The sequence below is a fragment of the Phyllobates terribilis genome, unplaced genomic scaffold (assembly GCF_046119375.1).
Source record: "Phyllobates terribilis strain yellow unplaced genomic scaffold, ASM4611937v1 Scaffold_1__5_contigs__length_1240528914, whole genome shotgun sequence".
NCBI lineage: Eukaryota > Metazoa > Chordata > Amphibia > Anura > Dendrobatidae > Phyllobates > Phyllobates terribilis.
Genome location: NW_027362761.1, coordinates 482,152,496 through 482,167,157, shown reverse-complemented (window position 1 = coordinate 482,167,157; position 14,662 = coordinate 482,152,496). Strand labels below are relative to the sequence as shown.

Sequence of the window (14,662 nt, the reverse complement as noted above, 5' to 3'; positions counted from 1 at the left end):
GCCACTCTTTGGGATTAGTACCTTTACGGGTGAGCGCAGAAATTGGGGCCGTCCGGGAAGAGAAGTGTGGTATGAAGAGGCGGTAGTAGTTGGCGAAGCCCAGGAATCGCTGAATGGCCTTCAACCCCTCCGGTCGGGGCCATTTCTCGATGGCAGACAGTTTCTCAGGATCCATTTGTAGGCCGGTCTGAGAGATAATGTAGCCCAGAAACGGAAGCGAGGTCTGCTCAAAGAGGCACTTCTCAAATTTAGCGTAGAGATGGTTCTGCCTTAGCCTGAGCAGGACCTGACGAACGTCCCTCCGGTGAGTCTGGAGATCCGGAGAGAAGACCAAGATGTCGTCCAGGTACACCACTACGCAGGAGTAGAGAAGGTCCCGGAAGATGTCATTGACCAACTCTTGAAAGACGGCAGGAGCGTTACAGAGACCAAAGGGCATTACCAGGTATTCATAGTGGCCGTCCCGGGTGTTGAATGCCGTCTTCCATTCATCCCCCTGACGAATACGAACCAGGTTGTACGCCCCACGAAGGTCCAGTTTGGTGAAGATCCTAGCCCCCCTCAGACGATCAAATAATTCTGGAATGAGCGGAAGGGGGTACTTATTCTTCACCGTGATCAGGTTTAGGCCTCTATAGTCTATACAGGGACGGAGAGAGCCGTCCTTCTTTTTGACGAAAAAGAAGCCTGCTCCCGCCGGGGAGGTAGATTTCCGGATGAATCCTCTGGCCAGATTCTCCTCAATATATTCGGACATTGACCGGGTCTCAGCAGCGGATAAAGGATAGATACGCCCACGGGGAGGAGTAGTACCGGGTAGCAGATCGATGGGACAGTCGTATGGTCTATGTGGTGGTAATGTCTCTGCCTCCTTTTTATTAAAGACATCTGCATAAGACCAATAAGGAATCGGAAGTCCAGGTAGATTAGCTGGGGTAGGAGAAGGACGGACGGGATGGACGGGAACCAGGCAGGTTTTATGACAGTCTTGTCCCCAGCGAAGGACCTCTCCGGTTTGCCAGTCTAGCACGGGTGCATGTCTCTGGAGCCAGGGCAGACCTAGCAAGAGGGCGTGAGAGAGTCCAGGCAGAACATGAAAGGAGATACTTTCAGAATGCAGCATTCCCACCTGCAGGGTAATGGATTCGGTGATGAGTTGAATGGGGCGAGGTAAGAGGCCCCCATCCACGGCAGCGACAGACAAGGGTACAGCCAGAGGTTTGGTGGGGATGCGGTATTTCTCAACCAGGGACTGTGAAATAAGGTTCCCGGCTGCTCCAGAGTCAAGTTGGGCTAGTTCGAAATAACGGTTCTCCCCGTAGATGATCGAAACAGACAACAGCAGGGATGGAGAGGATTTATTCTTGTCTAGGTGGACCTCTCTGAGCGAACCTAGACACAGGCGTTTCCCGACCTCTCCGGGCAGGCACGGATCCGGTGCTCCTTACTGCCACAGTAGAAGCAGCTCCCCTCGGCACGGCGTGAGTCCTGACGGGTTTTGACCATCTTGGTCTGGTCGACCTGCATAGGCTCAGGAGAGTGTACCTGGGGAGAGACGGAGGGAATGACGGGTTTCTGGAAAGTAGGAGCTAAACGTGGAATCCTTCTCTCACGGGTGACCTCTTTGGCACGCTCTTGGAACCGTAGGTCAATCCGGGTGGCAAGGGTTATTAGATCATCGAGAGAGGTAGGAATGTCCCGACCAGCAAGTTCATCTTTAATACGACCGGACAGACCCTCCCAGAAGACGGATACCAGAGCGTCGTTATCCCAGGCCAGCTCCGAGGCAAGGGTGCGGAACCGTATGGCATATTGGCCCACGGTGAGACCCTCCTGACGGAGGCGTAGCAGAGAGGATGCGGATGAGGTCTTCCGTCCGGGTTCGTCGAAGACTTTCCGGAAAGCCGAGAGAAAAGCAGGCAAGTTGGACACCAGGGGGTCTCCTCTCTCCCATAGAGGATTTAGCCAGGCCAGGGCCTCCCCGGTGAGATGGGACATGATAAAGGCAATTTTGGCCCAGTCGGAATTAAACTGATGGGACAAAAGTTCAAAGTGCAGGGTGCACTGATTTATGAAGCCCCGAGCCTGGACGGGGTCGCCTCCGAAGCGAGGAGGTGCAGAGAGCCGGGGTCCGGGGTAGGATACCATAGTATTAGTGGGCAGCGGAGCTGCCGGATTGCAAGATATGGCACTGGCGGAGGTTGTTGGTGGATCAGACAGAGTGTTCAGGCGAGTATTAACATTCCGCAGGTGACCCAGGATGGCCTCCTGTTGGGACCTCTGACGGGACAGTTCAAGACAGAGGTCCGAGAGCGAGGGAGCTTGGGTGCCACCGGGTTCCATGGCCCGAGCAAACTGTAACGGGTCCGGGAGGCGGAACCTCTGAGCTACTATACAAGGGGGCGGCCCTTGTAAGGGAGCGGGTGGCAGTCTCTGGGTGAACGGACAGGGAGTTACGGCAAGTGATCAGGGCAGTCTCTGGGTAAGGGGTAGGTACGACCTGTGATGGCAGAGCCTCCGGGTAGGCTAGCAGGCAGATGGTAGATGTGTGCTCCCAGGTGAGCAAGCGAGAGTCTCTGGAATAGCAGGTGGTCACGGCACGTGACGGCGGAACCTCCGGGCTGGCAGGCAGGTAGGTAACGGAGAAGCGCTCCCAGGTGAGCGGGCAAGAGTCTCTGGAATAGCTGGTGGTCACCGCACGTGACAACGGGACCTCCGGACTGCCAAGCAGGCAGGTAACGGAGATGCGCTCCCAGGTGAGCGGGCAAGAGTCTCTGAGATAGCTGGTGGTCACAGCACGTGACAACGGAGCCTCCGGGCTGACAAGCAGGCAGGTAGCGGAGAAGCGCTCCCAGGTGAGCGGGCAAGCTGGTCCATAGACAGACTGACCGGAGTTGTAAGGCAGACCGTCGGACCTCAGGCAAGCAGGCAGGTAGCTGATGTGCGCTCCCAGGTGAGCGGACAAGTTGGTCCTTAGACAGACTGACCGGAGTTGTAAGGCAGACCGTCGGACCTCAGGCAAGCAGGCAGGTAGCTAGTATTCAGGCAGGAATCAGGCAGGTAACTAGCAGGAAACTGGCAGGAAACTGGCAGGTAACTGGCAGGTAACTGGCAACGGGACCTGAGGGCTGAAGCACAGGTGAGACACAGGTGCAAACAACATTGCTCGGGCACCTCCATTTTGGAGGAGGTGCCTTATATATGATGAAGTCCTCCGGCCATTGGCCGGGGACTCTTTAGGGCGGCGCGCGCGGCCCCTTTAAGAGGAGGGGAGCGCGCGCGCGCGCGCCCTAAGCACAGGGGCCGGGAAGGAGCGCGCGCTGAGAGCAGAGCAGGAGAAGGACGCCGGGACGGAGCGCGCGCTGACAGCAGAGCGGGGGGAGGATGCCGGGCACGGAGCAGAGCGGTGAGAGGAGCAGCGTCCCTGCCTAGCAGAGGGCAGGGACGCCGGCACTACAAGAACGCTGCCATCCAGCCTGTCATCCCGCAGACACTGAGAAGCGCAGGCTTGCTTGCGCTCCACAGTGTCTCTCTGTGAGGGCATCCAGATGAGCCGAGTTAATGTCCAATGAACTCGGCTCACCTCATGCACGTCACTGACAGCGTGGGAAAATTCTCCTGCACTCAGCGCTTCAGCGTGGGAGAATTCTCACACTGAAGCGCTGAGTGCAGGAGAATTCTCCCACGCTGTCAGTGACGTGCAGGAGGTGAGCTGAGTTCATTGGACATGAGCTCACCTTATGCACGTCACTGACAGCGTGGGAAAATTCTCCTGCACTCAGCGCTTCAGCGGGAGAATTCTCACGCTGAAGCGCTGAGTGCAGGAGAATTCTCCCACGCTGTCAGTGACGTGCAGGAGGTGAGCTGAGTTCATTGGACATGAGCTCACCTTATGCACGTCACTGACAGCGTGGGAGAATTCTCCTGCACTCACCGCTTCAGCGTGAGAATTTTCCCACGCTGTCAGTGACGTGCATGAGGTGAGCCGAGTTCATTGGACATGAACTCGGCTCATCTGGATGTCGTCACAGAGAGACGCTGAGCAGCGCAAGCAAGCCTGCGCTTCTCAGTGTCTGCGGGATGAGAGGCTGGATGGCAGCGTTCTGCTGCGGTCCAGCCTGTCATCTCGATGTAGCAGAGCTGAAGCTGTCGTGGGAACCATGGAAAGGTAAGGATGAGGTTGCTTTATTATTTTTCTTTTATTGCAGGAGATCGTTGGCTTCAGCTGGAATGGGCGTGACGGTAAGTATGGTTTAATTTAGAACAATAAAGGATTGTGTCTTTATTTCAATTAAAGGACTTTATTCTGGGTGTTTGTTTTTTTTTAACTTTGACTATGGGGTTAGTAATGGGGGTGTCTTATAGACGCCTCTCCATTACTAACCTGGGCTTGATGTCAGCTGGCATTATAAGCTGACATCAACCCCAACCCTATTACCCCCTGCCACCGCACCAGGGCAGCGTGGAAGAGCGAGGCTAAGTGCCAGAATTGGCGCATCCTATGAATGCGCCATTTCTGGGGCGGCTGACGGCTGGTGTTTCTAGCCTGGGAGGGGGCCAATATTCATGGCTCCCTTCCTGGGCTATTAATATCAGCCCCCAGCTGTCTGCCTAGCCTTTGCTAGCTATTAAATTAGGGGGGACCCCACGTAATTTTTTTGGGGGGGTCCCCCATTTTAATAGCTAGTAAAGGCTATGTATTCAGCTGGGGGCTGATATTAGTAGCCTGGGAAGCTCCGTGGGTATTACCCCCTTCCCAGGCTTCAAACATCTGCCCCAGCCGTCTGCTTAACCTCCGCTAGAGCCTAAAATTAAGGGGAACCCCACGCCAATTTTTTTAATAATAAATCCTTTATTTTAATACTAAATGACAAGTACAGTAACCAACACTATCACTGTACTTCATATATATGTGACTGACATGTTTCTATCTATCTAATCTATGTGTGAAGCTCTATTCTGTCTGTTATAAATTGTCGGGTACCGCTGCTGAATTGCCGGCCGGCTTTTTTAAAGAGACGGTGCATGAAAACACTATTATTTTTTTTGATAAATCCTTTACGCTAAATGACAAGTACAGTAAGCAACACTGTCACTGTACTTCGTATATATGTGACTGACATGTTTCTATCTATCTAATCTATGTATGATGCTCTATTCTGTCTGTTATAAATTGTCGGGTACCGCTGCTGAATTGCCGGCCGGCTTTTTTAAAGAGACGGTGCATGAAAACAGTATTATTTTTTTTGATAAATCCTTTACGCTAAATGACAAGTACAGTAAGCAGCACTTTCACTGTACTTCGTATATATGTGGCTGACATGTTTATATCTATCTAATCTATGTGTGAAGCTCTATTCTTTCGGTTCTAAATTGTCGGGTACAGGTATATGCCGCTGCTGAATTGCCGGCTTTTCATGTTTCACTGTTGGCACTGTTCCCATCGATTTGGGCAATCACTGTAATGCCACAACCACCATGGCTGTGGCATTACAGTGAGTGGCAGACAATCCCTGCATGCTTGGTGCTCTAAATAGCGCCAGACATGCAGGACACGCTTTTGGTGCACGAACAGTTATCGAACATAACCTCGAACAGCCGAATTTTTTGCAAATCGTTCGGGTTCGTCGAACAACTCGAACACCGCCCAAAACAGCTCGAATTTGAGATTGGCGAACAGTTCTAGTCGAACACCGCTCATCTCTAGTAACAAGGTACGACATGTTCCCATCAGAAAGGAGAGGGTCTGCTATACAGTTATATGGTATGCAGTGAGTCCAACGGCTGACCAATTTTAGGAAAAACCCCACTAAGAATTTAAAGACACACAGAGCAGGGCCACAGTAACAAGGTACGACATGTTCCCATTAGAAAGGAGAGGGCCTGCTATACAGTTATAGGGTATGCAGTGAGTCCAATGGCTGACCAAATTTAGGAAAACCCCACTAAGAATTTAAAGACACACAGAGCAGGGCCACAGTAACAAGTACGACATGTTCCCATTAGAAAGGAGAGAGTCTGCTATACAGTTATAGAGTATGCAGTGAGTCTAACGGCAGACCAATTTTAGGAAAAACCCCACTAAGAAATTAAAGACACACAGAGCAGGGCCACAGTAACAAGGTGCGACATGCTCCCATTAGAAAGGAGAGGGTCTGCTATACAGTTATAGGGTATGCAGTGAGTCCAACGGCTGACCAATTTTAGGAAAAACCCCACTAAGAATTTAAAGACACACAGAGCAGGGCCACAGTAACAAGGTACGACATGTTCCCATTAGAAAGGAGAGGGTCTGCTATACAGTTATAGGGTATGCAGTGAGTCCAACGGCTCACCAATTTTAGGAAAAACCCCAGTAAGAATTTAAAGACACATAGAGCAGGGTCACAGTAACAAGGTACGACATGTTCCCATTAGAAAGGAGAGGGTCTGCTATACAGTTATAGGGTATGCAGTGAGTCCAACGGCTGACCAATTTTAGGAAAACCCCACTAAGTATTTAAAGACACACAGAGCAGGGCTACAGTAACGACAAATTCTCATTAGAAAGGAGAGAGTCTCCTATAGTGTTGACCTATGCAGTGAAGCAGTGAATGTGAGGGCTGCCAAAAATTTGGAGGCACTTCAATGACCCTTGGAAGAGACGTGGAGGAGGGCCTCATAAAAAAATGTTCCCATTAGAAAGGAGCAGGCCTCCTATACTAGTAATGCCCATGCACTAAGTGTATGGGCTGATAAACATTTACCCCTGGGGGGTATACATGAACATACTGTATAAAAAAATTTTTTATGGGCATCATAAACACCCTTTAAAAAAATTATGTGGGTGTTGCATTACGGACCACGGTCACCCTGGTGATATGGTGGTGGAGGATGTGGAGAAGGAGGAGGACAAGAGCAAATAGCAAAAATCAGGAAGCGTATACCCATGTGTGGGTGTGAAAAGGTGTAATGGGAATACACCTCCCAAGAAAAGACACTGGATTTGAGTTTATGTTACGCTGCTATCATTCGGTGGTGTTAAGAAGTCTGGCCCAATCCAGCCCTTGTTCATTTTTATAAGTCAGCCTGTCAGCATTTTCAGTTGACAGGCGGATGCGCTTATCTGTTATAATTCCACCAGCGGCACTAAAAACCCGCTCTGATAAAACGCTGGCGGCAGGCCAGGACCTCCAAGGCATAGAGAGCCAGTTCATTCCACGTATCCAGCTTGGATACCCAATAATTATAAGGCACAGCGGAATCACGGAGGACATTGGTACGGTCTGCAAGGTACTCCCTCAGCATCTTCCCAAACTTTGCACTCCTTGTGAGAGTACCCCGTGCCTTAGGGCCTGTGAGATGGGAGGGTTTGAGAAAACTCTCCCAGAACTTTGACAGTGTTCCTCTGCCTCTGCTGGATTGAAGTGGTGTCTCTCTCGCCTGTACTCCTTGGTTGTCCAACGAAGTGTGCCCTCTGCCGCCAGCGTTTTCAGATGGGAATTTCTTTAAGAGTTCTGCAACAAGGGCCTTCCTGGTATAGCCCCATTTTTGTAGACCTGTCCGCCTCAGGAATAAGAGATATAAAGTTCTCCTTGTAGAGTGAGTCTAGAAGGGTCACCAACCAGTAATGACTGTCACCCAAAATTTTGAGAACGCGAGGGTCATGGGAAAGGCAGCGTAACATAAACTCAGCCATGCGTGCCAGACTACTATCAGGCAAGACTTCTGTGTCCTCACCAAGAGGATGACTGAGCATGCTCTCCTCCTCCTCCTCTCTGTCCTCTGGCCATCCACGCTGAACAGACGGTATGACAGCTGTGCAGGTAATACTGTCTATAGTGCATGAAACTAGCTCCTGTCCTTCCTCCTCCTCCTTCTCTTCCTCATTGTCACCCAGTCCATGTTGGGATGAGATGAAGTTTGGCTGTGTGTAATCACCCTGTATGGTTCCTTGCTCCATCTCATCGTGCTCCGCCTGCAATGCATCCTCTTTGATTGAGAGTAGAGAGCGTTTCAGAAGACAGAGAAGCGGGATGGTGACGCTAATTACGGCATCATCGCCGCTCACCATCTTGGTGGGGTCCTCAAAGTTTTGGAGGATGGTACATATATCTGACATCCATGTCCAGTCCTGAGGTCTTATGTGTGGAGTCTGAACTGAATACTGACAGCCTTGTTGATGCTGGTACTCAACAACTGCCCTCTTCTGCTCATAAATCCTTCCTAACATCTGCAGTGTAGAGTTCCAACGCGTGGGGACATCACACACCAGTCTGTGAGCCGGAAGCTGCAAATGATGCTGAAACACTGCAAGGGTGGCGGAAGCTGTAGCTGACTTTCTAAAATGGGCACACAGGCGGCGTACTTTAACAAGCAGATCCGGCAGCTCCGGGTAGGATTTGAGAAACCACTGAACCACGAGGTTAAGCACATGGGCCAGGCATGGTACGTATGTGAGCGAGCCTCGCCTCAGAGCCGCCACCAGGTTCCGGCCACTGTCACACACGACCATGCCTGGCTGTAGGTTCAGCTGTGTGAGCCACAGATCTGCCTACAACTCTTCAGCACTGTGCAGTTTTTCACCTAAGCATATTAGCTTGAGCACAGCCTGTTGCCGCTTGGCCGAGGCAGTGCTGCAGTGCTTCCAGCTTGTGACTGATGAGGTCATTTCGGAGATGGAGGCTGAAGAGGAAGAGGAGGCTGAGGAGGATGAGGTACAGGAGCTGTAGACCATGGGGGCAACCCTGGTTGACCTGGGGCCCGCAATCCTTGGCATCGGGAGGACGTGTTCTGTCCGAAGGTCCGAATGGATCCCGGCTTCCACTATGTTAACCCAGTGTGCCGTCAGCGAGCTGTACCATCCCTGCCCACAAGCACTTGTCCACGTGTCCATGGTTGACTGGACTTTACCATTAACGGCTTTGTTGAGAGCACAGCTAATGTTTTGGGACACGTGCTTGTGTAATGCGGGGATGGCACACCGAGAGAAATAGTGGTGGCTGTGGACTGAGTACCGAGGGACGGCCACCACAATCAGGTTGCGGAATGCTTCCACCTCCACGAGCCTAAAAGGCAACATTTCGAGCGCAAGCAGTCGTGAAATGTGAGAATTTAGTAGCGTGGCCTGTGGGGTATTGGCTGCATATTTGCGCTTGCGTTCCAAGGACTGGGGTATGGACAACTGAACGCTGCGCTGGGACAAGGACATGCTTCCTGATGCTGCTACTTGAGAGTGTGCAACGACAGGTGCAGGGCAGGAGGCATCATCGCATGCACCATAGACAGGGAATTGGCTTGTATGCACAACAGCGGAAGAAGCAATGGTGCCACCCGCAGACACTGTTCCTGGACCCTGGGGTTCGGCCCACAAAGTCGGGTGCTTTGCTGCCATGTGCCTGATCATGCTGGTGGTGGTCAAGCTGGTAGTTTTGCTACTCCTGCTGATGCTGGCCTGGCAGGTGATGCAAATGGCCTTTTTGGGGTTATTGGCAGAGTCTTTAAAAAACAACCAGACTCGGGAAGACCTAACAGTTGTACTGGCAACTTCCTTCGTGTTGGTGTTACAGGGAACGGTTGCCTGCCTTCGTCTGCGGCCACCACACTGCTTCTTCCCGCCTGTTGGGGTGCTCTGCCTCCCTCCCCCTGTGTGCTGCTGTCCTCGCTCTGCATGTCCTCCTGTCAGGTTGGGTCAGTTACTATATCATCCAACACCTCGTCTTCCACTTCCACACCCTGGTCCTCTTCCTGACTTTCTGGCAATTGTGTCGTCCACCTCTTGTGACACTTTCCCACCATCACCTTCGTGTGACCGTGGCTGCTCAAATATTTGGGCATCGTTACACGCGATCTCCTCTTGCCCCACTTTAAGTGGACCGGGCGAGAGGCCCGAATCTATAAATGGAAAAGTGAACAGCTCTTCAGAGTGTCCTAGTGTGGGATCAGTTGTCTCTGGGTACTCGGCATGGTGGAAGGAAAGAGGATTAGGGTGAGGAATATGCGGTACAGACTCACGGCTACTGAAACTTGACCGTGTGGAAGACAGGGGGTGGTGGTGGTGGCTAAATGACTGGAAGCATTATCCACTATCCAACCAACAACCTTTGGACACTGCTCTGGGTTCAATAGTGGTGTGCTGCGGTCCCCTAGAAATTGGGACAGGAAGGTCAGGCGAGAAGATGTGGGTGTTTGTTGTGGCACAATTTCGGCTTGCCCACGGGCTTGTCCTCGGCCTCTGCATGCACCATTACCATCACGTCCAGTTCCCCGTCCCTTGCCACGTGCCTAGCCCATTTTAAATGGAGGACAGTATCTTCCACGCTCACTACAAATGACTGAGTTTGGAGCGAACTTATATGTGATCCGTGTGATGGAGAAAACAGTTTTAAATACCAGGCCTGTAGGTAAGTAGTTTGACCAGTAAACTGCTGTGAATTGCTTCACTGACACATTGAAAGAAATTTTTAATGGAGGCCAGAAATGGCAGCATTTTCTGACAACGTATATGTGATCCGTGTGACGGAGAAAACAGAATTTTAAATAGCTGGATTTCTAGCGCTCTAATATGGAAAGGACCTGGCTGTATTCTGCAGTGCCAACAAGCAAATGGTGCAGAAAAAACTGTGTTCTCTGGATTGCTTTTTAAGCAAATAATGAGGATTAAGATCCAAAGAAAAGTATTCATGGCCCCTGAGACCTGGGCCTTTGTATAGAAATATCTAACAGCAGCAGAAGGCAGAATTGGAATGGATCCTCTTGTGCTATATGCACTGCAGTCTGCTATATACACTGCCTGCCTATACACCCTGCCTGCCTGATATCTCTGCAGATGGATTAGTCCTCAGAAGGACTGTTTGTTAAGATGGATATGTGTAATGTTAGTTTTTTCTCCCTACACTACCTAATACACAAGCAAATCTGTCCCTGACGCAGCAGCACCTGTCCCTACACTGTCTGATCCGGAGTGACTGTGAAGAGCATGGCGGTGCCAGGTCTGATATAGACCCGATGACGCTGTACGGCCAGCCAATCACTGTAATGCCTACAACCAACATGGCTATGGCATTATAGTGCATGGCAGGCAATCCCTGCATGTTCATTGGCTCTCTAAAGAGCGCCAAACATGCAGGGAGGGACCCGAGTTCCCGCCCGAGCAACCCAGAAATACTCGGCGAACGCCGAGCATCTCGAGCAGGAGATGCTTGGGCGAGCACCGAGCAGTAGCGAGCATGCTCGCTCATCATTAATAAAGATGCAACATTTACACATGCATATATTAAGGCCGCTATTCGACTAATAGATAGATAGTTTACAGAGAGATAGATAGATAATAGATAGATGGATATATACATAAATTCTTCTCACCTGTTATTGGATAAACTTTTTTTTCAGATGCATATGTGAAAGATGTTCCCTGAAAAAAAATGAGATAGATCCCAATAACAATATTCATGAGTAAACCATACATTCACTGTGCTATTATTTCATTGCAACATGTGTAATGTTGCTCACAATATACTCCTGCCTTATTTCTCAGTGGTATCTGTTCAGAAAGTACCATTGTTATTTATTTTTAGTTTATTTTTTTTAAATTCTTGTCAGTATATAACAGACATTTGCTTTTTACCCTTTATAACTTGTCAAGCTTAATTTCTTAGTGCTATACCATTAAAATTGTGGATGTTGCTTACTGAAAAGTACCAGCCTTGAAAGAGCTTTGTAAAATAGACCAACATCGGCAAAATAGCAAAACATACTGTACATCCAGGGAACTACATGAAAATTTCTGAAGATCTGATCATCAATGTAAATTCAAGTTCCTAATCTAAAATTTGTGTTCTAATGGCACCACATAAAAGAGAAATACATAAGACCTGAGAAGAAAAATAATGTCTTTACATAAGAAAGGTGAAACCCCCATAGGCAGACTCTTTATACAGTACAGACCAAAAGTTTGGACACACCTTCTCATTTAAAGATTTTTTTGTATTTTCATGACTATGAAAATTGTACATTCACACTGAAGGCATCAAAACTATGAATTAACACATGTGGAATTATATACTTAACAAAAAAGTGTGAAACAACTGAAAATATGTCTTATGTTCTAGGTTCTTCAAAGTAGCCACCTTTTGCTTTGATGACTGTGACTCGCCCCCTGGGCCGTGGGGCATGCGGATCCGGGCGATAGGGGAACGATGGGGGTAGTAGTAGTGGCGGCCCGGTCCCGCGGCTCAGGGTGGTCAGGCCAATGGTAGTCTGCTATGCGCTCCAAATAATGTCCGACTACGCCACCCGTGGATTGCGATTATTAGGAACCGCCGCTGCAAGGCAGTCCGCTGGGGCTGATGATGGGTGCAGCTGAGGTGATGTGACTCCCCACGGGAAGAGTGCAGCCCCAGGGCAGTGTAGTGGATGTTGGGAGTGATGGTAGTGCGGGTCCCGGTGCTGATAGTGCTGGAGGCGCGAAGGAGCACACAGACAACAAGTTACAGTCCAGGGTCTTTACTCACAGTTCGTTTGTTCCAGGTCACTTCGGCCAGCAGTGACCGCCCGAGCCGTGCTGCGTCCACCAGGCGAGGGGCTCGGTCAACTCCCAGGCAGTTCAGGAGCATGGCACAGGACCCCCTTTTATCCTTTCTCTGGCCTGCCTCACCAGTGACCCACTTTTGTCCAGCTGCCGCGGACCTGTGCGGTTAAACGTGGGCCCCGTCCTCCGCTGTCCTATATGGTGCCTTCCTAGCAGGTTTGATGAGGTGTCGCACCAATATATGATCACGACGACCGGTCTTTGGCTGAGGGTTGTTTCTCCTCCACCAACTTGGGATCCGGTACCCTTAATCTGCCTGACCCTGCACCCGGGATTCTCGTGGGTTCTTAGGGTCCCTTCCACCTTCTTGTTCCTGAGCCCTTCTGTTTCTCTGTCTCTCCTTCTTTGCAGTTCCTTTCTGTTTCTGTTCCTTTCTCTTGGAGCTGAGATGAGCCAGAATCTCAGCTCCCCTTCACCTCCTCCTCGGCCTCTTCTCCAGGCCCACTTCTCCTTCTCCTCTCAGGCCCCGGCCTCTTCCCTAGGCCTGCCTCTGGAGCAGCACTCAGCCTGAGCTGCTGCTCCCTGTCTTCTCCTCTCCACAGAACAGAACCTAGATCTAAGATGGTGCCCACCTTTTATACCTCCCTCTAGCCATGAGCCCAGGTGACCAGCAACCAATGGGCTCCTTCCTACACTCAGGAACCGCCCCCTATCTGCCCCTACAGCACTGGGTGTTCCACCCCTCCCTCCCCACTCCAGCAGGGACATGGTCGGTCGTGCCTGCACTTCTGTCTAGTGGGAGCACCGTTGAGCTGTCCCTCGGAAATGGGGTGTGTGTGCTGTATGCAGCTAACTGAGCCCTGGTCCATACTCCATCCTTACCCGGGAGTGGAATATCACACCTCTGGACTGAGGTGCAATACCCCTGTAGCGGCCGAACCCTCGGGGCGCTTCATTCCCCCCTGGCAAAGCACAGCACGTCCTCGGGCTGGAAAAGAGCAAAAGCAGTTGATTACAGGACATGCAAAGACTTTTTCAATAACTTTTCACATTAGAAACAGACATTACGGTTCAACTCCCTTTATGGGACACACTTTTCTTTTCACTAGACATTATAGAAAACTTTTCCAATACTTCCGGAACTCTTTTGTATAAAACATTATAGAAAACTTTCACATGACTATTTAGCAGCATATAAAACCTTTTCATATAAAACATTTTTTTAAGTAAAGCACATTCTTGGATCCTGGCGGCGGTGCAACTTGCGACCAGGCGTTCTTTCTTTTTAAAGGTGCAACAGTCCATTTTAACTTTGAGGTAGACGTTGCGGTTCTTGTATAAAACCAGTAGGGGGTGCTTTAAGAAGCGCAACTATATACATGGGATTGGCCGTTCCCAGTCCTCGGCCGGTGGGGATAGGGGAATGGCTGCTCACAGTCCTCAGCCTGTTAGGGGAAGAGGGATGGCTGCTCTCAGTCCTCAGCCAGGTTACTTAGGGGATAGGGCATAACGTTCACACAGTCCTATATCAGTCCCAACGGGGACCACACGCAATTTGAAACAGTCCCACACAGTTCCTTTGCACCCTTACGGGTAACTATTTATAATGCCACTTGACCGTTCACTGGTAACGGTGTCTTCGTGACGCTCCTTCTTCCTCCTCATACGGATCTTCAGGCCCGTCAAGGCCCTCCTGGTACTCAGCGTCCGAGTAGTGCTGTTCCTCCTCCTCTACTACTCGGCGGACGTGTAGGGCGTACCACCCCTTCACGCCTTGGTGTCGGGTGTAAGACACAACGTCGCCTGGGAATAGATCCCGCCCACGATGGCCTTCCGGTAGGTGACTCTCCACATCTCTCCTTGTCACAAACACGTCACTGATGGTCTCGGGGTCTCGGATGAAGCCCCAGCCGCGCTCCATCTGGAACTTCACCACAGTCCCGGTGACTCGGGGTCTGCGGCCAGTTCGGGGATCTCGTCACGCCTTCATTTTCTGCTCCGCGCTCTGGACCTGCAGCTTCTCTTGCTTTACCCACCGCTCTCGCTGCTCCTTCTCAAACATCTCCAGCTGTTGGCGGCAGGCCTGCCGCCGCTCAGCTGCGCCCGCTCGCGTTTCTTTCGTGAACCCCATCAGGGCCTCCCCTGTGGGGTCCC

The 14,662-nt window shown here is 50.8% G+C and overlaps 1 protein-coding gene across 3 annotated transcripts in view; it reads right to left on the bottom strand.

Annotated features, from left to right (window-relative positions):
- Positions 1 to 14,662, bottom strand: part of LOC141265877 (baculoviral IAP repeat-containing protein 1-like) — a 220,595-nt gene that overhangs the window by 79,389 nt on the left and 126,544 nt on the right. For all 3 annotated transcript variants that reach the window (XM_073679547.1, XM_073679538.1, XM_073679555.1), the window contains one exon: positions 11,344 to 11,392. In XM_073679547.1, the coding sequence (XP_073535648.1) occupies positions 11,344 to 11,392 (49 nt within the window). The remainder of the gene's footprint in view (positions 1 to 11,343; positions 11,393 to 14,662) is intronic.